Here is a 25,875-nt window from a genome sequence, read left to right on the forward strand (position 1 = left end):
TTTCCTTTTTTTTTTTTTTTTACAAATCGAGCGAGATCTCGTTCAAAATAAAAGGGAAAAATTCTCAAAATTAAAGTAAAGAAAATATCTACGCGTGATAAAAATTACGATCGCGAAAGGGTGAATATAAACCTCGCGCTCGAGCATTTCTTCATCCACTCGCTCAACCGGCGTCCAGAAAGAAAAACGAAGCAAAACGAGTTTTGCTGGCATTATGCGACTGTTGACGGTAATTTACGAGATAGGGTAGGGTTAACGAAGCGGCTTACGGATGGAAGAATCGCGTTCCATCACTGCGTGGAAATTGGCTTAAGGCGGGGACCGCAATGGCGATACGTCACAACTTAATTGCCAGCTCCTCGTACTTGTCGGTGTATTACCCTCTCCGCCACCTCCTAATTTCAATTATTATCCCATTCGTTATTCCCATTCGTACCGCCTCTTTTCGGCTCACTGTACGGAATAAATCCTCGCCATTTATTGTCGATTTATTTCTTTCCCCTTCTTCCATTCTCGTATATATACATATACAGATAATATTCGTGGACGCAAAAACTTGATCAATCGAGTTCGAGGATATTGATTTTCGGTTTAAGTAGAGAAAACGATTGGGTTGGCAATTAAGTAATTGCGGATTTCACTTATAGATGGCTTCAGTTGAATTTTTAGATTTTTTAGGTTTGCTAGTCCAAATGTAAAACACATTTTGTTATTTGATAGTTGGCAATTCAGCTGTCAATCAGTAAAAAAAGTTTTTTGATCGTAGACTTGCAAAAGGGGATATATGGAGAATATTCTTTCTTTCGAAAATGTATTTGTAATTTTTATAATCAAGGTTTGAATAGATAAAGCTTAATTTCACATTTTTTTCTTTTTTTTTTTTTTGTATATCTCGTATCATATTACACATCTTGCATTGATATTTTCTCATCTGATGATAACGAAGATGTTTCTCACCTTTGTTTAAAATACATCATTTTGGTGAATTAGAAGAGAGAGGAGAGGACGTTGAAAGCTACGTAAGAAGATGAAAAGGAACGGTGATTATCTTTTCCGGGTCAAAGAAAAAAAAAAGAAGCTTTCCAGGGCTCGAACGTACGAAGAGAAATACTTCTGTATTTTATTAGCTCGATTAAAGTAGATACTGCGGGGTATAATTTTAAAAGCGCAGTGATGGAAGAATGGGACGCGGTTAGAGGAAGGGATGGAAACGTGTGAAAGCGAATAAACAAAGGGGGAGAGAGGGAGAGAGGAAATGTGCGGGCCGCAAAGTATACATTCATAACGCGTCTGCTTTCACGGTTTATTCCATTCTCTTCTCTCTAGTTAGTTTCTTTGCTTTACCTCCTCCTTGTTCCTTTTTATTGAATTTTTATCCTAATGTGGCGAACGAGTATCCATCCGATATATATTTAATTTTCCTTGTTTGCTGGATCTTGATTGAGAGTCAAGATTGAAGAAATTGTAAAGTATCCAGATAAAAGATGGTTATTTTTTAAATATTATACACGTGTGAGCGAGTCTCTCAAAATCTTAACGATGAATAATAAGTAAAAATGTAAGTTAATTTCAATTTGTAAGAGGCTTCGATTGTTAAAACTTGTTACTCTTAAATTGATGCAATAGGTTACAATTTTTCTTCTTTATTAAAAGTTAGTAATAATAAGCGAGGGACAAAAGAATTACAGGAGTCTTAATAATCATACTTTTGTGAAAAAAAAAGAAGAAAGCACATTGTTATTTTAAAAACTTTTTTACTCGAAACTTAAATTTCTTATGAAAGATTCGAGAAACTTTTGGAATAAGCGCCATTAAATATGACTCTTTCAAATATTCTTCCACCCTCTAATGATGGTTTTTATTCAAACTCGGGGGAAAGAAGGAGCGGAAGAAGGAACTTTCACACCGCATTAATTCCATTAATCATGTCGAATTAACGAATGATACTTCACTTCGAGATCTTTTTCTCCTTTTTTTTATCTATAATACCGCGAAACATGGAGCGAATTGAAAAAAAAATCATCTTGGAAAATATTCGCGAATATAATAACACAACGTTAATCGCGACAGTTTCGTTTATGCAAATTTTAATCGAGATATTCGTTTCCATCGAACGATACACAACGAACGAACGCTTTTTCCCTTAACCGAGGTCGCCTTTTATTTCCATTCCCCGCACAACAGCCGGGGAACTTTGCTCGACAATACAAATTTGCTCTCGCCGGAAGAATCGAACGCTTGATTTCCGATTCCTCGTGCAGTCGACGCCGGATCAGATGGAAAAGGAAATAGCAGGCAGCAAGAGTTAAAGGCGCTTTTCAAGCGCCCCTTCCCCCCCTTCGTTAATCCCCCCTGGGCAATGTCTCTCCCTCCTCTCGTATCCAGCCTATCGAAATTCAAACACGGAGAGAGAGATCGTAAACCGATTTTTCTATTCGTGATTTTTAATCGTGAAACGAGAGACCCTTTTTATTGGAATTAAAAAAGGAGTAATAATAAATTGCGCTCGCACTTTTGTTCGAGAGAGGAGGGCAAATTTGCCTTCTAAGGGGAGGGAGGGAAGGAAGGAGAGGATAATGGCAAGCTGCTTCGGCGAGATTAGATGAATTCGAAGGGCAAACACGGGGGGATAAGGGGAATGCACGAGGCTATTGGAAGCGGTAAAATAACAGTTTGAGGAAGAGAGTTCGGAAGAGGCGAGATCTTGGCTCCTGACTCGAGTCGTTAAGATTTAACGGTGTGTTAGCAACGAATTAAATCGTGGACCCGCTTAGTCCTCCTGATTTCTCCCGCGCTTATCCTCCAAGACAGTTGGCCCAATTTATTAACCAGCAAGTGTTGAAGCCAAAGCCTCTGCTTGGCACCAGATTTGCTTAAGGAGGCGGGATAAATCACGGGGGAGAGAACGGAGAGTCCTGTTTTATCACGTGTCATCGAGCACGCTACTTGATGTTGCATTGCAGCAACATTCTCGAGAAAAAGTTGATCAATTTGCAATCAATTCGAATGAAATGAAAGAAATGAAATCTAAATTAGATCAAGTTAGAAATGATAACCGAGCCGGGTAACGAAAGAAAGGAGCTCGAACAAAATTGACGTTCGCGCGGAAACTTTCGAATCGAATTTCGCAGTTAAATTCTTACGAGGGGATCGTCCATGAAAGCGACCAGACTTTTCTTTTTTCTTCTTCCTTTCAAAGATCCCCCTCTGCACTGTAACCGATCCTTTCCACTTTAGAATTCCTCTCTATTTCGTATCCCTCCTAGGAAAGGAACGACGACAAACGACGATTGGGGGATCGACTTTAATCGTTCTCGCTCCACTCCTTGTTACCGAAAAACCAGAGATTCGAAGCAAAGGAGAAATTAGTGGCGGCTGATCGATAGGAGAGAAAACATCGAATCTTTTATTCCAAAGATTTTATAAACAACGAAGCTGGACACAGATTAATTTAAATTTAAGTCGATACGTTATTTTCTTCTTACTTTTATTTTGCATAAAATAATTCATCACTTATATTTCCCTCGAAGTATTCTAGAATAATTTTCTGAATTGAAACTGATCGATGTACAAACAATCCTCCTATAACACGATTAATTCGTTTCGATCAAAATCTTGAACCAATGCTAAAGGGTTAGGTTAGGTTAGGTTGGGTTAGGTTAGGTTAGGCTAAAATCACGAGATGAGTGTCAATAAAAGTATGCATGACTGGAGAGCATTCTCTGGATTACTGCTTCTCTTGGTGTATTGAACTCTTTGATCTTTGGCTGTTAAAAATAGAAAGGATTACATTTTCCTTCATAATAACGCGTTAAATCATGTATAAAAGGATTGTCGCTCGAATAACTGTCAACAGGATCGAGTTTAAAGTTTTGATAATTATTGATTACTTCGATGGATGAAGAAAGAAGAGAGAAATATTTCTTAACCGAAATAGAAAAAGGTATTTCGTTTTATGATGCGCATTTTAAGCTGCATCTCCGCTGGAACAAGAAACTTTTTGTACCAGAATCCGTTTCCAACGGATAGAAACTGTATTTTGTTCGCGCTGAAGCTATTTGAGGATCCGTTTCAAAACTGAATTTGTCGCTGATAGTGGAAGCATGAAACGAACATTTTACAATAAACGAAACATCATCAAATTTTTGTCTTTGATATTATCTGTAAAAAATAAAATTTTCGATTTCAGATATATGACAGAGTATCTTTATCACACTTTCAAGCGTATACTGAAAGTATAGATTTTGATTCGATTCTGTTCTAATTTGTTCGACGTAGCGATGGGTTGAAACTGTGATTTCGACTTGTTGTTATTCTAAAAATATCTGTTCTAAAAATATCCTTTCCCCTCCGCTAAAGGGTGTTTAATTAACTCTGATCCGCGCTTCCATTACGCGCTCTCAACGCGATATTTTTCTGGAAAAGGATGATAGAGTCACTCTATCGAGGGATGAATAGCGAATGGGGGATGCACCCCGTGGAGAAACCCACGGGCTGCGTTTTTCTGGGTTATCGGCAGACGAGCCTTGGAAACTCTAAAGCGACCTATATATACGTACGTTGAAATGTAATGTCGCGATGCAGTCGAGCGATGGGTTCAACTCGCGCAACGTTGTTTGCCAATTGTTTTGCACGCCGTCGATTTAAACCCATCGCTCGATTCCACGATTGCGTAGCAACTATGTTAATTGCGTCTGTTAGACCACTTAAGATTTATGACACGATGCTTGGTATCGAGATGTGCACTCAATATCACGCGACGTTGATTCGACGAGGAACGAAATTAGTTGTTTTTTTGTGAAAAGTTATTAAAAATATACGCATATTTTTATTATATATGTATCAATGCTATGAATTTAGTTATTACTTTACAATGGAAAATTATTTATAGAATGTATTACATTGTGAAAATATTCAAAATTATATCTTATTAAATTAATTGAAAATTTCTTTTCAATTAAATGTTCGAAATTGAAAAAGAATAATATGTATATAAAAATATGTAAATTCTAAATCTGATTTGCAATCTTAAACGTTTGATCTTGGAAGATTTTTCTAATTATCGCGATAAGAGATTTTAAATAATACAATTAAAATATTATTTCAAATATTTATAAATTTCTTCTACAAATTAAAAAGAGTATTAATCAAGAGTATTACCTTTGAATGAATTTAATTTTCCATATTTTATGGTTTAGACACATTTTCTGTTGTACATACATACAAGATTTAATTAAATTCATATTGGAAATGGGATGTATTTTGATATATATAAAAATATCTTGCACTTTATTATTAATGCATAATTAAAACAATAAAAATCACTTTCATCACTTGTGTGTGTTTCTTACAGATCTTTTATTAATTCTTATCATTAATTAGATTCCTTAATTTTAACCAACAACGTAATAAGATATATTTAAAAGTATTATTTAGAGGAAAAAATTAAAAATTGAAATCTTCACACGTGACATTCTAAAAGTAACTTTTCCATTTTATATCGTATAATCTGGCAAGTTTTAATTTCTTTTTTTTTTTTTTTGTAACTATTACGAAATAATCGTGAAAAACCAACTTTTCTCTCTCTCTCTCTCTCTCTCTCGTTCTATTCTGATATTTATATGCAAGTATAGATAGCACGGTTTATACTGAGAGAGAGAGAGAGAAAGAAGTTGAGATAGAACGAACGATCTCCTTAAAAAGTTTACCCGCCACGAGCAAATCTCCGATAAGTTTACGGAGGAACTTTGAACCGAACTTCGCAGGCCGACTAGGGTCTCTTGAAAAGTATTTTCGGGGTAGACGGCCAAATCGCTCGCAATCAAGAGTTTTCCACCGTTTTCAATTACTTTCTCCTATTTTTTTATATCTCACCTCCTCGATAATAAAAAAAAGAAAAATTACCCCCATAACCCATCGTGATCACTGAAAAAATTCCACTAAAATTAGAATTTTCTCTCTTTATTTCTGTTCATTCAAATTCAATCAAATCAGTTCTAGAAGTTCTGGCTATTGTTGTTTCGATTAAAAATAGAGAAGTAATGCGTGAGAAAAGAACTCGAGATAAAGTTTTATGTAAAGGTTAGATTTTGAAAGAGAAAAGAGGAAAATGTTTCGCTGGAAAAACACTTTTTCGAAACAATCGAGAAAAAAAGTTGAAAATGAGGTGGGCGTCGATAACTCGGCAAAGATTAAATGATAAGCATCGCGACGCTTTTACATTGAATGGCGTGGTATTGCGTTAATTTCACGTAATACCGTCAGGATCGGAAGCGGGAGAATCGATATCTCGCTCGTTGAAACTTATCGGACAGGTTGCGATCGTTTTATTGCGCATCCTCGAATTAACGCCAAACCAATTAAAACCAGTGTTTGCAATTAGTTAGAAAATCGCTGCAATCTCTTATACTCAAATAGATACAATATTCATACCTTATGGAAAATTTTAGTTTAAAAAAATAAAATGAAAATATTCGCGGTATACAGTCGAGAGCAATTTATTTATTTTTTTCTTTTTTTTTTTTTGTTTTGATGGAAAATTTTCTCGATTACGCGAAATTCTTAAATTTTTCAAATTTTTGCAACATGGATGATAGAGTAATTGAAACTTGGATATTTTATGACTTAATATTTTCCTTTATCTTATGAGTTTATTTAAAAAACGAAACTTTTGTCGATAGATTGTGAATATAATTTCATTAATCAAAAGCAATGATTGATTATAATTGATTCAATTCTGATTAGAAATAAAAGGAAAATCGTAAGAGTAAATTCACAATCAAGAAAAATGTATTTAAAAATCAATTATGCTTGGATCTAACTTATACTTTATTCAACAAATCTAAATGATGAATGAAGTGACTTTTATATGTGAAAAACTATGAGCTATGTTTAATATGAAAGAACGTGTAATAAAAATTTTTCTTTCAAAGCCTCGTTTTTCGAAAAAATTGAATTCGTAAATTTATCGTGTATTTAATTTATCGTTAATTATCTATTCATAATAAGGTTTATCTAATTAATTGTTCAATTATTGAACGTATTCACTGATCAACATGTTCCAATTTGATAGTCCCCTATCAATTATCCAATCGTATTTAACTATGAATCGGACAAATTCACATGTATTCGATAAATTTCCATTTAATCTTCATTTAATTTTCGCAAAAATTGAAATATTCCAATCCAATTTCGTTATTCTTGACTTTTGTTTTATTTTGATCGATAAAATTTTACGATCCATTCTATTTACGGATATATTATCGTCTCATAAATCATAATTTTCAATATCTAATTTCAATTTTTCATAATAATATTTATTTTATCAAAAATTTTCTTCTCTAAAAAAAGAAACGGAACTTTCTTGATCATCTATAAAAATTTCCCCATCTACTTGTTTATTTTTATTATACAAGAAATTAAAAATAATAAATTTTCCTCATAAATCAAAATGTATTATTTATCTTGGTAACGCGAGATAAAATTATATCGCATTGTACCCTAGGCAATAGCGATATTAAACAAAGATAACTACCGACTTATATATTATTTACACCATATTCGCCTAGTTACTTCGGTTACGACTAAAATTATCCCGTTACCATCTGTCGATAACACAATTAACAGGGGAAAAAATTACGTAATAAACATTAAAAAAAAAAAACAGAAAATCAACCCACCTTCCCAAGTTTCCCTGGAAAAGTTCCTCGTGCAAAAATTTTCCTTTCCACTTTTTCCCCTCTTTCTTACCTTCCCCCCTCCCCTTTTTTTTCTCCTTTCTCTCCTATTCCCCCACCACCATCCTCATGGAATAGCGAAATATTCGAACTCGGATTAACGGCAACAGAAGGATATCCAACGAGTAAAAACCGAAACGAGTGGCGCGCGTTTCGCGCGAATTTACTTGGAAAATCGGCGCAGGCCTACCTATTTCGAGCGCTATTTCCATATCGCTTTGAGTCCCGGTAATTTTCAAAGTGCACGCTGAAAATTTATCCGCGGGGAAGGGGAGAGAGGAGAAGAGGAGAGGGAGTCGAGAGGGGAGGGGATGCACGAAAATCGTATCGCGTTATCGAGAATGCTCAATTAAGCGAGCGTACGCCCCCGGTTTGTGAATCCAGCAGGATCTAATGCTACCGTTTTCGAGGCTAATTTATGACCGGCTATTGTACTTCGAATAGCGCCCCCACCCCCTCTCCTGTTATTATAGAGCGAGCCAGAGAGACAGGAACGAACGACAAAGGCGGGAAAGAGCAGGAGATAATAAAGAGAGAGAGTGACAGGTATCGGAAGGGAGGGGAGGAATGGAAGATCCGCGGAGAGAAAGAAAGATTTATAAACGAGGATCCGTGGAAGGAGATATAACGTAAGCAAAAGTGGGGGAGGGAGGGGATGGTTCTGTTTCTGAGACGAAGATTCAGGAATAAGGAACGACGAGGAGAGACGAAGATGGAGTAGGGGGAAGGGGGAAGAACAATTGCAAATAGCCCCGAGGCGTGGTAAACGGGGATAGTACTCGTAGCTGGCTGGTTTCTTCTGGTAAGTTGGTAGCGTTGCATATTGTTTCCTATTCAACAGTTTTGCAGCCTCTGGCTTTTCCAGTTTTTTCTCTCCTCTTTTTTTTTTCCCCTCCTCTCTACTTTTTTCTTCTTCTTTTTCTCTTTATCCTTTCTCTCTTTCCTTTTTTTTTTCTCTTTTTTTTCATTACAACTGTACGACTCCTGGTACGATTCATATGTACGTATGTATATATATATATATATGTGTGTGTGTAGGTATACGTATTACTTACAGATATTATACAGTAGAACGTACCAATTTATCCGCAGTTCATTTATAGGGACAGGTTAATGCACGACTTTGAAATATACGTACTCGTAGCTGAACTATTGAACTGTTGTATACTTTATTGTCTGAGAATAGGTTTTTCGGTTGTATTAACATTTATAATCAATTCTCTGCAACGAATATAAAGACAGGACATTATATTTCAAGTTTCAAATTTAATAAGTTTGTAGGTTATATAGATATTTTTAATTTAAAAGCAATCTCGCAATTGTCACTCGTTGTTTCACTCTCTGGAAGAAATGGCTATTGAAATTTTAATGCAATTTAATGTATACTATATATATATATATATATATATATATATATATATATATATTAAGATATGCAAATACGTCGATACGAAAGAAATATTTTAATATTTAATGGTCGATGGCGAGTTCATTCATAAACAGAAATGTGCAATGTAGAATTAGCATTTATACATATGTATGTAGCTATCAGGGAACAAGAAAGTATGATATAAATAAATTGTTCATTCTTCTTGGGCAACAGTCCAGCTAATTTTTCCCTCCAGCTATCATACATAAATTAAATTTCAGATTACGTTTATATGATGAAACGCTACAGTAAAATTTCATTCATACAATTCTCTGCATCATGAATATTATTCAAACTTTATATTCATGAAACTTTATCGTTATCGATCGATGAATAATGCTTTTCTCAACATTCGATACTCTTTTTTTTAATCGCATTACGATTGATAAATGTAAAATATAATATCTTACATCATCTTAAAAAAGAATTATTATTATTGTTATTATTATACACCATGCAACTTTTGTTTAAAATATTTTTTTCATTACAAATTACAATTTACAAATAGATAGTTGTGTTTGCACATCATCTCGAGTAGAATGGATGTTTCTCGTTTGTGAAGAATCATAATATCAAAGTTGTGGAGCAACATTCGTACGCGCGACGTAGTTACATATAATATAACACCGTTTTCCTTCGCGCATATCATCCTAGATTACCCACGATTTCTCGTTTTGCTTCGGTTCGTTTTCCTCGACGAAACACATCCATCGCTTTATACTTTCCCCCATTTTAATATTACGCGGGTGAAAGGAGATTTTTTTTTGAGAACGTTTCATGATTTTTCTTTTTTCCAATTCGTTGAGAAAGAAAAATGATATACTAATATTTCGATCTTCATATTTCTGCTCGTTCTCGATTAAACTTTTAGGTTAGGTTTATCACTAATAAGCAAGAGCACACACACAAGAAAAAACTATGTCGACTTTTGATCAACTCGATTAATCCTCTCATTTTTGAAAAGAGATTTATTACAAATAATGAAGCTGGAAAATTTCAGGAAATGATTAGTAGCATCCGGTGTCCTCCGAATCGAAGCATGGAGGCTCGTATTTCAAGCATTTAGCACGACTGACCACCATCCTTCAGAGAGTTATCGCGTTAATCCTCGAGTAATATTTTACTGGAAAATCTCGGTGATATTTTCCGTGGCAGTAACGTAGAGGATGACAAATGGCGTTAACTGCCAGCACGGTTAATTGTCGGCTTTATAGTGTACCATGGTTATTACATGCACGTTGTAATTTCTACGCTTACTACGTCGTGGATGTGAAAGTGGCTCGCTACGACGAAGGAAGTACTTTTTTTGCCATTATTATATCTTTCTATTAACAATTATCCGATTTTTTGCCAGGGCGTATTAAAAACACTCTTCCCTAATGTATAATGTCGACGTATTTTTTTTTTCTTTTAATTATTTGATGTATTCACGACGTAGATTGTAAAATTCTACATTATCTCTTGAATTTAATTCCAAAATATGTAAATATTTAATTTTTGAGATTTAATATCAAGCCAAAATGTTTGCGAATTTATTCTTCCAATTCTCGAATGTTTTAATCGATGTCGTGGAAAATCATTTTCAAATTAAAAATATAAAATGAGAAGTTAATAAAAATGTATGTAACGAATATATATGTAAACGAAAGAATGAAATTATATAAGAAAATTTCTTCAATTGACTTGGTATTTGAATATTATAGAAATAATAGTTTATTTGCAAATTTAATATTGTATCAATTGACTAAAATATAAGGATAATCGATAAATATGTATCTTTGTAAAAGCTGAAAATACATTCTAAAGAATATCAATATTTTTCTGATAATCTATTATTTTGAATTTCCTCAAAAGATGAAGTAATGAGATGTAAATTCTTATTAATTTCATAAATAATACAATAAAAATATCTTTTTCTATGTTATATATCTATGTTAACAATTTTGTAATATACTAACACTTCTTAATTACTAAAACTTCCATGTTTTGAAATGATAATTTTTTCTTTTCTTCTTTTTTTTTAAGAAAAATTATTTTAAATCAAATTTTACCAATCACTGTTACATCATCAAATGTATCCTGATTTTAAAAATAATTTTGATATTTCAATAAAGAGAAAATAAAACAATATATTGTGATAATATGATATTTCGTAAAGAAGTTTCAAGAAGAATTAGTGATTTCTTTCAAGTTCAAGTTTTGAAATAGTCGAATATTTGGTAAGTGAAGATCCACCAACTCTCCGTTTAATTCGCGGTTTCATTTTCTCCGATTTTCCCCCACTTTTTTTTTCATTTTTCCTCTGGAACACTTCCCTTTCTGCTCATTTTAATCGTACTCTTTCTTCAGTCTGATATTCTGAATATTTCTTTCTCTAACCCCAGGCTAAATGTTCTATCTTTCGCGTCCAAAATCAAGAGTGCCTTTTTCTCGTTCTATTTTGCGAATACTTTATGTGATCTCTCTCTCTTTATATATATTTATCTACTTCATATGAAATACAAAAGAAAGAGAAAAAGAGAAAGTGAAAAGAAAAAATTAAAGTGAATGAATCAAAAAGAATATATTATTTATATAATATAAATAACATATTTATATTATACATAACATAGTATTATTTTTTTATAAATATTAAATACTATATTTTAATTAAATTCTTTGTTTGCAGATAAAAAAATATAAAAGAATTATAGTGATTATTATTTCTTGTAATATTTAAATATTGAAAGAATGTATATTATTCGTTTTTATATGAATTTTTTATTCGTTATAATTTTGTATTGGAGAATATAATTGGGGAAATAGTGACATAGTAAAATTTTTTTTTAAATATTATTATATAAACATGAATTTTTTGATTTTGTGATTAGAAGAATATAATTTGAAAAAAAATAGAATGTAAAAATTTGCTAGAATTTGATATATTCAATTATTTTATATCTTTTATATACTTATCTCTTTATCTTAAAATCTTTTTTTAAATCTAATCTGATATATTAATTAACTGAATATGCTTTTTTCTTAAGCTATTATATATAAAAATATATATATATATATATATTATAATTTAAATATATCGTATATATATAATAGCTTAAAAAAATATATAAAACATACATCTGAAATTTAAAAATATAAAAATATAATATAAAAAATATATATTCAACATGTAAAAGTTTAATATAAAATATAAACAACAAAATAGAAATATATCGAAACGAAACGAAAATAAAATAATCATGTATATGATACATAAAAATATAAAAATATATATAGAATTTGATATGATATATAGAAATATGAAATAAGTAAAATAATATACATTTTACTTACATATTAGACAAATGAAATAAGCATTTAGTATCAGTGGCGTCATCTTGCGGACGAATATGAAAGCTTTGATTTGAATATTGATAAAAATACATATACAAGATTTCATATCCTAGACAGAGAACAGGAAAGAAAAGATGTATTATTAACTTTGATGCAACTCCTAATAAGTACTTTTTATTATATTAATATAATATAATATTATATAATATTAAAATTTAATTAATTATTAAAAAATTATTAAAAAATTTTATACTTTTAAACTCATATGTCAAAGATAAAAACTCAAACAATTTATATTCATAATCTTTTTAATTAATTATTAATTAATGATTAATACATGTACAAGCTAATACAATCGATATGCAATATGTTTTTCAATAATTTTGCATTATTATAAAATTATTTATATTGTTATATTTAATAATGTAAATAATAAATTATATTAATTTATATTAATTTTATAATATTTTTATAAGATTTTATTTCTATTATATTCATCTATAATTTTTATTCATAATTTTATTTTAAATTGATTATTTATTAATTATTTTACTTGATTAGAAATCGGAGATTTATGATTAAAATACTCTTTATGATAATAATTAATGAATAATCGATCAAAAAAAATTCTCGATAAAATTTATAAAAGATAATTATTTGAAATTCTTTTAAAATTTTTTAATAGAAAAATAATAATTAATTAATTTTTAATATTACCTTCCCAATATAATTTGCGGAAAATATTAGTCGCACAAAGTTAATGATATATCTTTATGTATAATATGACTGTTTTTATTAATAACGCTAAGAATATCTCTTTGCATATTTTATATTCTTATTAACAAATTAAAATTTTCAGCGTTATGCAATATCGACATTTAATTTTTTTTTTTTTTATGTAATTTATAGGTAAAATAAACTTTGCCAATCTATATAAAAAAAAAAAAAAATAGAATTTAATATGGCAATTTCACATTCAAAAATATTTGTTTGAGTAAATGAATCTATATGCAAATGTTCCAAAATAAGAAATTCAGAAAAAATAAATACAGAAATTTAAGAAAGGTTAATTTAAATTAGTTTTACTTAATTTAATAAATTAAATTTTACAAATTAATGTTATTAAATTAAAAAAGAAAATTTCTTAAAAGTTAAAATAAAAAATATAAAGATAAATATATATATATATATATATATCACATATGCAAAAATATATAAAAAACAATATATAAAAATATAAAAATATGTTACGATACTTAAATATATGTATTTATATAATACATACGTACTACTTATATATAATACGTAATTAGTAATAAAAATACATTAAATAAAATTCGTTACACACATATTTACTTAAAATAAAAACTTTTAAAATATATTGAACACAGTATATATAAATATACTAAATAAAAAAATTTTTTAATCATATATGGAAATTATACATATTGCTGTTTATGGATAAAGATGCTGCCACCTGTCATCAATGGCATGAACAGTGTGTTTACATATAGAAAGTAATATGAGTGAAGAGAAAAGGCTACGCTGAAACGACATTTTGAGAACAATCTTTTCATGATTCAAAAATATCAAAAGAAATCAAATGGCATTCTACGATAACGAACATTGGCTTTTATCACATATCAGGGATAGTTTTTTATCAACCGACAACACAGGTACATAGTAAATTCTCTTTAGGTTAAACATTAAAGATTCTTTAATGTATTGTTAGTAATCTTCAAAATTATAAATTTTGCAAAATTTATTCTTATGATATTTCTTAAAGGCCAATGCGAAATGGTGATGCTTGGAGAAGATATTCCTAAACAATTAAAATCAAATGGCATGTTACAATGTTATCCTGGCATGGAAGAAAGCGATGATGAAGATCTAGATGCTCTTGCAGAATCTTATGATATACAAATGGGTACATCTTTTTTTCTAAAAATAAAAATAAAAAAATATTTTTTTTTCTTGAAAAATAAAAATATTTCATTTTATTATTATATAGAAATAAATATCAAAAAATCATTTAAATTTGGAATAAATATCTATGCTTTAGATATATGATTTTAATATTGATATAGATATGGAATACAGTCATAGAGAACGTACAAACACTGCTCAAAGATTAGAAAAAATGGATCTTGAAAGAGAAAAGGCTGCTAAGATCAGTGTAAAGTGGAAAAATGATTCTGTTGTACCAGTCACTCAACAATCAGAATTGTTTCAAAGAAAAGATTTTCGTAAAAAGACTGGTCAAACTAAAAGATATTCTCTTTTATCTGAACAACTTGAAAAATGTCCAAATGTGCCACAAAATCCATTTATAGAATATGCTAAATTTGATGGTAGTGTATGTATCTATAAGTTCTATAAATTTTAATGAAATTGCTAATTGTTATTATCATATCATTTATATGAATTTTATTATAGGCACAAGTAGATATTCCTATAAGAAAATATAGGATATTTATGTGTATGTTACCTAAAAAACAAAGAACATATCCTCTCCATATGATTGTACTTGCTACAGCAAAAGTATTAGAATTCATTGGATTGATCTGCTATAAATATGCAAATGAACATCCAGATCATCCTTTAAAGTGTGAATTCCATATGAATGTAGTATATATTTAATCAATTTATAATTAATAAAAAATATATTGATATTTTAATATTTTCAGAGATGATATTACAAGATATGGCTTATATTTTACTGAAGATGATGGAGAAGTTGATTGGGATTTACCCTGCTTAGATCCCAAAGAAACAATATCTAAATTTGAATTTACAACATTAGGTCTTGCAGAAATGAAACCAAGTGATAGAGCACGACATAATATGTTTAGTTGGGTAGAATTAAGAAGTGAAGAAGATTTTCTAGAAGGTCAAAATGAAGAACAAGAAGTTGCTGAAGATTTAGCAAAAATGGAAGGACATACCACTGCTATGGAAGCTCCATTGTATCAGTCATACAGGTACATTCTTCTTTATTAAATTCATTAAATAATTAGTAATTACTAATATATATTTTATACAGAGTATACATAATTAACAAAGTCAGAACAAAGAGTGAAATATATCTAGGAATATCAGGTGAAAAGATTGAAATTAATCCAATAATAACTGGAAAAGGTGCAGGTCGTTTTTGGAATAGACAAAGAGCTGTTAGTTATCAAATAGATAACATTGCCTGGTGTGAAATAACAGAAACAAAAGGATCAAAAACAACTTTTACATTAGTTTATACACCACGCTCTTCTACTTCTGACATTTTAGGTTTGCTCTCTTCATTTATAAATATATATAACAAAATTTGATTAATTTCAAAAATATTTTTTTTTTTTTTACAGTATCATCTGGACAAATGCAGTCTTTACATCAATCTGCATCGTTTAAAAATCATGAATTTGAAGCTGATTCAATGACTGCTGAAGAAATTGTCAGAAAAATAAATCATATATTGGAATTACATAATAGTACATCAAGAAAAGAATATTTATCTCAAAAAGAAAGAAAAGCAACAAGACGAAAAAGTTTTCACTTGCATAGATGACAGCTCTATTGGTTTCTCTATTCTATTTTAAGTTATTTAAAACATTAATTATGTCAATATGATAAGAATTGAAACAAATGTTTGTTTCAATACAAATATAATTCTATTATCATTTTTCTATTGCATGAATCATAAATTTCCTAATACCAAAGAAAAATATTTGTTCTTTGAGTATTTATGAGTAAATATTTAAGTAAATATTTACTTAAATTACAATTTTTTTTATTTGTTCTTTTATTTATTTTTACTTATAATATAAATATATTTATATGTAAAATATGAATTGATTTTGTACAAAAACCAAACATTTGTTTATTTCAATTATGTATAATTATATTTATTTTAATTAATATAAAAAAATTGTACATTTGTATAACAATAATTAATCTTGTTTTAAAGATTTTTAATGTATAGTAATCTTTATAATATCATGATTCTGATATTTTGATTATTTTATCAATAATCTTACATAATCTTCTTTCCATTTGTGAAATGAATCTTTGATTTAATTTATAAGTTAAATTATGTAATACTGATAATTTCACAAGCATATCTGATAGTTTTTCATAATTTTTGCAAATATGTTGATAACTTGGCCGTGCTGTAACAAAGGTTTTTTCATATTCTGATAAAACATTTAGATCCAAAAGTTGTTCTTGATTTTCTAAACATAATTTTTGCTTTGTAAGATTCTTTCGTTGTGTTTTTCTTTGTTTCAAAGTTTCTATCCATTCTTTTCTTTCATTTCTTAAATTAATTATATATTCTTCTAAATTAAAAACTTTTTCTTGTGTTGTATTAGATGTACATTTTATAACTTCTCTATTCTCAACTGTCTCTTTATCTTCTGTACCTTTAATTATAAAACATCATTTATATTATATTAATTATAAATTGTATTATATTATATTATTATATTAATTATAATTAATAATATAATAATTAAAAATACATCATTGATTATATCATAATAATGATAAAATCTCATATATCATTAAAATTATTTAAATGAAATATCATAAAAAATATAGAATAATAGATTAACTAACCTTCACATTCGTCAAATATTATTTGACGACTTTGGAAAACAGAAGATCGTCGTTTATGAATAGATTTTTTATATTCCAAATCCTTTTCTACATGGGAAGCATCTAATGAATAAATATTATCCATTTTAATAATAATTCTTATATAAAAACAGATTTTACCCGCAAATAAAATGTCAATCAATTTTGAATGAACCAATCACGATGCAATATTATGTTTGCTTTGGAAAACCATACAAGAAATAAGAAAATTCTTATTTACCAATATTTATTATTTCATTTGTAATATATTCTAATATTTTACATAATATTTTTATGTATGATATGACAATAATTAACAATTATAAAAAAAATTATGATATATTAAAATTATAACATTTCAAATGTTTTTCATTAAAAATGAAAAATTACATGATAATCAATTACAATGTTTCGATATTAAAAGATTAATATTTATTTTAAAATACAATGAAAGCAAATTTTATATTTTTTTTTGAAAATTTGATGCATTATACGTATATTGTACCAATTAAAAATTTAATAATAACATGAAATTTTAATAAATATTTTAATAAAAATGTTTCGAAACAAAATTGCAAAAACATTTCACAATATTTTATGTTAATAATATATGTTTTTTTTTTAAATATTATAATATATATAATTCCAAGTAAGAAGATTTCTATTCTATATTTTACAGGTTTTTGAAGTTTCCAGAGATTTCTATCGTTCGTGCGTTCGTGCAACTGAACGGTTTGTAAAACGTTTGCAGTTGATTTTCAATCGTCAAGTCGATTAAGTGAAATATATAACACAAAAATTTCAATATTATAATCGAAAATATAATCAAGTGCTAAACTTTTTTTCTTACTAATAAACGTATTGAAATTTTATTTGTGGTTATTTTGAAAGAAACAATGTCGAAAAGAGCTGACGAGGTAAGTAAAAAAATGTTTTTATTTTTTACATTATTTCTATTATTATAATAATAGAAGGACATAACATTTTTGTATAAGGAAATAATTGTTGTGTGTGTGATTGTAAAAAATAAAATATTGATATTTCGAAATATTACATTATATATAATCACTAAATTACTCAAAATATATATTGTGATTTGTAAAAATAAAATATTAAATTTTTTATAATTATTTAATAATTATAATAATTATAATAATATTATTAATAACAATTAATAATAATTACAATAATATTTTAAATAAAATTACATAAAAAAAATTTCATTGAAGGAATAATCTAGAAACAACATACATATTTTGTTTTACAGTTAAAATTGGATATTGAAGAATTTAATAATTTACTTCAACAAGCAAGTCGTCAGAGAAGTAAAGATATTCTTAATCTTGAAATTAGAAAATTACAAACAGAGTTAGCAAGATTAATTGAAGAAAATAAAATATCTCATACAATATCATCTAATGTAGTATCTAATTCCTCTAAAAAATGTTATGAAGTTAAACTTAATAATTATGGTTGGGATCAAACAAATACCACAGTAAAATTGTACATTACATTGAAAGATGTACATCAATTGCCTAAAGAAGCTGTGATCTGTAATTTTACTGAAAAATCTTTAGATCTGCATGTTCTTGGATTAGATAATAAAAATTATAGTTTAACAATTAATAATTTATGTGAAGATATTAATACAGATAATAGTACTGTTAAAACTAAAACAGATATGGTGGTTGTGTCTCTTGCTAAAAAAATTGCTAAGCATTGGTCACATGTAACAGGAATAGAAAAGAGAATCAAGGAATCAAAAACATCTTCAGTTCCAGACATTGGTGAAGATAATGATCCTGGTACTAGTTTGATGAATTTAATGAAGAAAATGTATCAAGAAGGAGATGATGAAATAAAAAAGACAATAGCCAAAGCATGGACAGAAAGTCAGGAGAAAAAAGCTGCTGGATTATCAGATTATTCTTAATTTCATATTTATGAATATATAAGTTTATTATTTTATAAGTTATTAATGTACAAACCAATCTACATGTAAAATATTAAAATATAAAAATGCTTTTATATATAAGTTTGAATACTTATTGATTTTGCAAACAAATTGTTTCTATTATATAAAAATTTTAAAAATGATGTATTTTTATTCAAATAAAAATCTTTATTATTTTTAATTATTGAAAATTATATTTTCAATAATTATTGTAATATTAAATTTATAAAGTATTTTTATTTTTTATTAATATACTGTAAATCAATTTTCCAATGTACATTGTTGATTTATCATTACTTGTAATAAAACTCATACAAATAAACTTATATACATAATTATGTCTTTTAAAAATATATAGATATTAAAAATTTAATTTACTTATATTTTACACACCATCAATACTTATATATTAATATATTCATATATATATTTTAGTTCATGTATTTTAATCATATATTAATTTTATTTTCACATAAAAAATAATGTAAATAACAAAACTAATATTTTATTTTGTAATTTTTTAAACGACATTTAATTTATTAATTTTTGCTTTAATATATACAATAATATCAATAATAATGAATACATGTTTTAAAACAATATGTATACATTATTGTTAAAATCATTGTTAATATTATTGTTAATATCAAATTATGTATATATTTTGATAAGTAATATATATATATCGAAATATATTTCGATATATTTCGATGTATATCACTTATATTCGACATATATCGCTTTATACATTTCGTTAAATGTGTCTTAAAATATTTAATAAACCGATAATAGTGGTATTAATAATAAAAAAATTAATTATTAATTAAAAATTAATTAATAGTAAAAAATTAAAATATTTATAAATAAAAATTTTTTAAAAGTTTTTAATATTTTAATAAGTTTCAAAAATTCGATAAATTAAAAATATAATATAAATTTTTTTTATATAAAAATTAAAATATAAAGTATATAAAATATAAAAAAAAATTTCTGCATACTTATAATTAAATATAGAAAATTTAATTTAGAATATGTTCTATGTAACATGTATGCAAATATAATAATTTAAAAAATACAATAAAATGTGCATATTCAAATATATATCGTTAAATAACATATAATGACTTCATTAATATTTGTATATATTGTATAAAAGATTATTATTCTATATTCATTTGTTTTAGATTATTACTCAATATTTATTTATAATATTAATTTATAATATTTATAGTATTATTTATCATATAAATTATGATATGAATTATTTTAGTGTAGTAATATACTTACTTTAAAATGCTTATTTTACTTAATACAAACATCAATTTTATTTGTTTTGATGTACTTAGTTTTTTATATAATAATATACATAAGAAAAATATCCAGTCAGTAAATATATATATATATATATATATATTTACAATGTTATTATAATATAGTATACAATATATTGTACAGTGACAGAATTGAATAAATATTTTATAACAGTTAAAATAGTTTTGAGATGTTAAATAAATAATAATATAAATAATTAAATAAATATATGTTTTATACTTATACTTAAATTAATTTAAAATTTATTTAATTTAGATAAATGATTATATATTATATATAAATGATTTACATTTAATATAAAATTATAAAAATATTTTTTATATAATTAAAATTTCTATACAATTAGAAATTTGGATAATAATATTTCAATTACAAGTTATATATTTCAAACTGATATATATTTTATTTAATGAAGTTTTATTATATACATAAATTAAAAACTTCTATAAAAAGGAGAAAAACATATTTTTTTATAATATATAATTCATATTTAGAGGTTATTACTATTGTATTTACAAATATAGCTTCTGACTTAAAATTACTAAACTTACATTTATTAATACTTTTGACATGCAAAAAACTGTTAAAAAATAAAATTTGTTTTCCTGAATTTATTTCGAAATAACATTTTTTGTCAATTTTAATATATTTTAATAAGTTTTTACCAATAAAAAATCATAAATCTAAACAATTCATTGTGTAATATTTTAAATTTTATAAAACTTTAATATAATTTACCACAATAAATATTGATATTATTAATAAATTTTGATTATTGATTATATTGATATTACTAATCAATGAAAATAACTTTAAGAAAAAACTATTAATATATACTATTAATATAATTACTATTAGTAAATCCAATTTTGCATATCAATATAATTATTATTTATAAGGATTAGTAAAAGTTACATGAATGTGCGAATATTTATGTGCGAGACAAAATATTTTTCATACAATTTTTTTTTATAATTACTATTTGTTTTTAGAATAAATCGGATATTGTTTATATTTATTGCTTTCTCTCAAATCTTAAAAAATTCAAATTTTAAAATTTATCATTATAAGATTTAAAATTCTTTAATGATAATTCATATAAAAATTTTATTAAAAGTGTAAAATATGAATAAATAGTATTACTTATATATTAAATCATGTGCACTAATGCATATGAATGAGTGAAAGCATGAAATATATATTTCAAAATGTTTATAAAATACTAAATAAAGTATATTTATATTATAAAACATATATAGAATTTGAATCTATAATTCGTTCAACGAGTTAAGTCAAAAACTGTAAGTACACATAATCGTCATATAAATGAAATGAATTTACGACTTTGAAATATTTGCTATGAAATATATTTTTTGGATATTAACATATTTATTATATTGCAGAATTACTTTTTGTTGATAATATATAAATATATGATATAAATATAAATTGACAAAATAGTTTTTGAGATAAAACTTTACAAATATAATTAGTTTTCGTGAAAATAGATTTATCTAGCCTATTTAGCGCTTTCGAAGTGCAACATTTGTTACGTGATTTATACATTTATATGTAAATCGTTGAACGAAATACAGATTTTTGAATTTTTTTATCTAGTTAGTTAAACTATCCAGATATATAAAATGAAAATTATTGTTTATACTTAAGCATTTTCATTTATGTAGAAAATATTTTATTATATTTTTTTTTAAGTAAGAAAAAATTAGTATTTCTATTTCCATATATGTATAAAATTCATAAATTTTATATAAAGATGAATTGTGATTTACATGAAAAAAGATTTGATGAAAATAAATAAAAGAAATTGTGAATTAAAATCAGCTATAACAATAACTAAGTGTTTCTAGCACATATTTTCTATACAAAATGGATAAATATTTCATAAAATATTAAAATATTTAAATTTAACAAAGTATTTGATAAATAAAATAAAGAATATTAGTTTTTGATTTACAAGCTGAGACTTAATTATGATCAAGATACGAATGAATATAAAATTTATTTATACAATAAAATAACTGCTTTACTTTAGGAAGTAGCAGAAGCATTTGAAAACTGTATTTCACGACTAGTTGCATGAAAAGCTTCCATCATAATGTTTCGTGTTATTTCCATTAAATGTTCAGTATCATCTGTTTTTAATCCTTTTGTAGATATTGGTGGTAATGTTGTTATAATAACACGACCTTAAGATTATTAATTTTTAATTAATATTTGTTATTAGTTTACTAAATTTATTATTTATATGATAAAAACTTACCAGGATCAAATTTCTTTTCTTCAGAGGATAAAAAATAATAAGAGGAAAATACAACTGGTAATATAGGTAATTGAAAACGTATAGCAACATGAAAAGCACCTTTTTTAAATGGATAAATTTTACCAGTATTGCGTCTAGTTCCTTCAGGAAATATCCATAATTTTATCTATATAAAAGATATATAATAGTAGAAAAAATAAATATATACAACACCATAAATTATTTTTTGGATTTTTGCATCAAATAAATTGAATTACCTTTTTTTCTTTAATATAATTTGCAGCATTATTAATAACTGAATGGGCTTTTTCTGAATTCATTCTATCTATAAATATCATTCCACAAAACCAAGCGGCTAAACCAAATGGCCATGCATATAAAATTTCTTTTTTTCCTACAGCTGTACACTTTCCCATTATTGGCCATATATTGAACATTCCCAATACATCTAAAGAACTTTGATGATTTGCTACTATTATACATGCTCTTTCTTGTTCTAAATGTTCTTTCCCCCTTAATTCCCAATGTACTCCTAAGAATTTAGTAAGCCAAGAACACATAAGTGATCCTAATCTAAAATTATATTTCATATGTTATTTACAATTAGTAAAGTATTATTAATTAGTATAAATAAAATAAATTATTATAATAGTGACAAAATTATTGACAAATGGTGGATTATTTTTTAATTTGTACAAGATAATTTTCATAATTCATTTTAATTATTCTTTTTTTATACATTATTAACTATTTGCTATATATTACATATATTAAATAAAAAATAACAAAATATATAAAAATTATATATAAATCATATTAAAATAAAACTTAAATATAATAATTAAAATATGTACTTAAATAATAATTACATGTTATTTTAATTGAAATATAAATATCTAAATACTAAAAATTACATATGTATATTTTATATATGTAAGTCTTTTAAATTTTTTTTATATTTTTATTATTTTTTTTTTTAATTTTTTGTTAGATTTTACATTTAACATTTTTATATAAACACTTTACCTTTTATGTATTTTTAATATTTAAATTTGCTTCTCTTTAAAATTATTATATATAAATTAAAAAAATTAATTTTATAATTTATATTATTTTCTAATTTACATGACATTTGTAGGGTGTGTTTCAAATAATTATCGTCACTGTATCGGAACTGCCGCTCATAGGCTATATCACCACCGTTCAATAAATTTGTCCTACAACATATCGTTTTTAAAAAAAAAATTAATCAAAATAAAAATACGAATAATGAAGTGGGTAAAATAGAAAAATAACAAAATAAAACACAAAAGTAGTAAAGTAAACAAAGTTTATATTTTCAAAATTAATATAATTACTAACAGATAATTTTTTACGTTCCTTGGTCGTAACATCAGAATTGGGAGCAATAAAAATGAATTTATCATCATATATCCACAGTAGAATGAAATCTTGAAATAGTAACGAAAGGTCCTGCTCATTTCGTATAAGAATGGTAAAATAAGGATAAAACCGACAAGGATCACCTCGAAACATGATGGTACCATCTTTTATAACGAAAAAGGGCGGACACTAATACGTCTTTATATTTCACCACAAAATTAATATTACGGATTACACCTTCCCACAATCTTATTTGATATGGCTTTAAATAATATAAAATATTATAAAAGACATGTAAAGACTTTTATTTATTGGTTATTTTATTCAACCATTTGTGATATTCGTTCACGTAATTTTAACTGAGCTGTACATTGTTCTCAATACTATACTTTATTCTCACTACTTCTTTATGTTGATCTCTTATTTCTAAATTCACTTTTCACCTCTCAATTATTTATTTTAAAGAATTTTAAATTTTCACAATTCGATTTTATATAATTATAGTTTGAAGCTTCCGGTTATAAACCATATAATGTGATATTAACCCCTTAGTGAAGATATCAGCAACGAAACATTGCAATAAAATTCCTATGTCACTTAACTCCTTATGTCATTATGTTAACAAAATATTAGAATACAATTTTTATTATAGTATAGATACAAAAGTTTCATACAACAATTTTATTTGTTATAAATTAAAAAAAAAACAATTTATATTATTTATAATATATATATTATAGTGTTATATCTTATTATCTTACTGATTAAAAATATCTCGATTTTAGTTATTTTTAAACATTTTAAATATATATATACATCATTATTATTTTAAACATTTTAACATATATACATTATTATATACATACATTATTATTTATATATTTCTAAATATGTTACTTTTATTAAGTTAAAAATTAAAAATTAATTAAATACATATATATATATATATGTAAGTACATTGTGTAACAAAATGATAACAAATTTAAATTTTTAATATTACTTAAAACGATATGTACAATTATTTTTATATTTTTATACAAAATATATATATTTTTCTGTAGTAATACTCGAGAAATTAATTATTTTTCACATTGTTTTTCAATAATTATTTTCATTTATATTAAAAAATTGATACGAAAATATCATAAAACAATATTTAAATTAAGATCTATTTGATAAATTATTGTGTATATATATCATTTCATTATAATTATAAATAATTCAAAAATTATTTTTAAAATATTAATTCTTACATGTTAAAATAAAATGCAAAATTAAAAGTTAAATTAAAAAGTTAAATTAAAGAAAAATAAAAAGTAATTTTAAACTAAAATAAAAACACAAAAATATGTTTAAAATATTTAAAGAAATATGTGAAAATTTATTTAAAAATATTAAAAATTACGTCAACTAGGAAAATAAAAATCTACATATTATAAGTTGTTTAATAAATATTAAACAATGCTTAATTTTAAAAGTTGAAATTTAGAAAAAATTAAAAAATTTATAAATATTTAAAAAAAGAAGAAAACTTAAAAGAAAAAAAAGAAATTTTCAAATAAAAAAGTTATATTCTAATTATATTTATATTCTAATTATAACTAATTATATTTTTTTTATTATTAAAAAAATCAGATATAATTAATCAACAAATAGATAGAATTACGATTAGAAAATAATTAATAAAAAAAAAAAACTAATATATTTGGTTATTAAATATGAAAAGTATAGATTATAAAAAATGACTTTTTCATTATAAATGAAAAAATGCGAACATAAAATGAAAAAAAATTAATATTTC

At 25.7% G+C, this 25,875-nt stretch overlaps 4 protein-coding genes across 5 annotated transcripts; 2 read left to right on the forward strand and 2 right to left on the reverse strand.

Moving 5' to 3' along the window:
• Positions 1 to 13,970: 13,970 nt before the first annotated feature.
• On the forward strand, positions 13,971 to 16,177 carry LOC724509 (target of rapamycin complex 2 subunit MAPKAP1). Of its 2 annotated transcripts, none has more exons than XM_003249154.4 (7): positions 13,971 to 14,174; positions 14,285 to 14,425; positions 14,586 to 14,854; positions 14,935 to 15,104; positions 15,186 to 15,479; positions 15,542 to 15,780; positions 15,855 to 16,177. In XM_003249154.4, exons 1-7 carry the CDS (start codon positions 14,102 to 14,104, stop codon positions 16,055 to 16,057), a joined length of 1,389 nt encoding a protein of 462 aa, XP_003249202.3. In that variant the 5' UTR covers positions 13,971 to 14,101; the 3' UTR covers positions 16,058 to 16,177. The 2 variants fall into 2 exon arrangements, with proteins under 2 accessions (XP_003249202.3, XP_026295152.1); XM_026439367.1 differs by having other exon boundaries at positions 13,978 to 14,174; positions 14,561 to 14,854.
• A 263-nt stretch (positions 16,178 to 16,440) lies between these two features.
• LOC102653952 lies at positions 16,441 to 17,400 on the reverse strand. The gene is made up of 2 exons (XM_006558004.3): positions 17,107 to 17,400; positions 16,441 to 16,910 (listed from the first exon to the last, which is right to left on the reverse strand). Exons 1-2 carry the CDS (start codon positions 17,228 to 17,230, stop codon positions 16,486 to 16,488), a joined length of 549 nt encoding a protein of 182 aa, XP_006558067.1. The 5' UTR covers positions 17,231 to 17,400; the 3' UTR covers positions 16,441 to 16,485.
• Positions 17,401 to 17,803: 403 nt separating this feature from the next.
• On the forward strand, positions 17,804 to 19,413 carry LOC412708 (calcyclin-binding protein). The gene is made up of 2 exons (XM_396161.7): positions 17,804 to 18,041; positions 18,392 to 19,413. Exons 1-2 carry the CDS (start codon positions 18,021 to 18,023, stop codon positions 19,055 to 19,057), a joined length of 687 nt encoding a protein of 228 aa, XP_396161.2. The 5' UTR covers positions 17,804 to 18,020; the 3' UTR covers positions 19,058 to 19,413.
• A 2,998-nt stretch (positions 19,414 to 22,411) lies between these two features.
• On the reverse strand, positions 22,412 to 24,718 carry LOC552139 (1-acyl-sn-glycerol-3-phosphate acyltransferase alpha). Its single transcript, XM_624518.5, has 4 exons — positions 24,054 to 24,718; positions 22,949 to 23,264; positions 22,692 to 22,857; positions 22,412 to 22,617 (listed from the first exon to the last, which is right to left on the reverse strand). The coding sequence occupies exons 1-4, from the start codon at positions 24,236 to 24,238 to the stop codon at positions 22,460 to 22,462; spliced, it is 825 nt and encodes a 274-aa protein (XP_624521.1). The 5' UTR covers positions 24,239 to 24,718; the 3' UTR covers positions 22,412 to 22,459.
• Positions 24,719 to 25,875: the final 1,157 nt, after the last annotated feature.

Source organism: Apis mellifera, linkage group LG3 (assembly GCF_003254395.2).
Source record: "Apis mellifera strain DH4 linkage group LG3, Amel_HAv3.1, whole genome shotgun sequence".
NCBI lineage: Eukaryota > Metazoa > Arthropoda > Insecta > Hymenoptera > Apidae > Apis > Apis mellifera.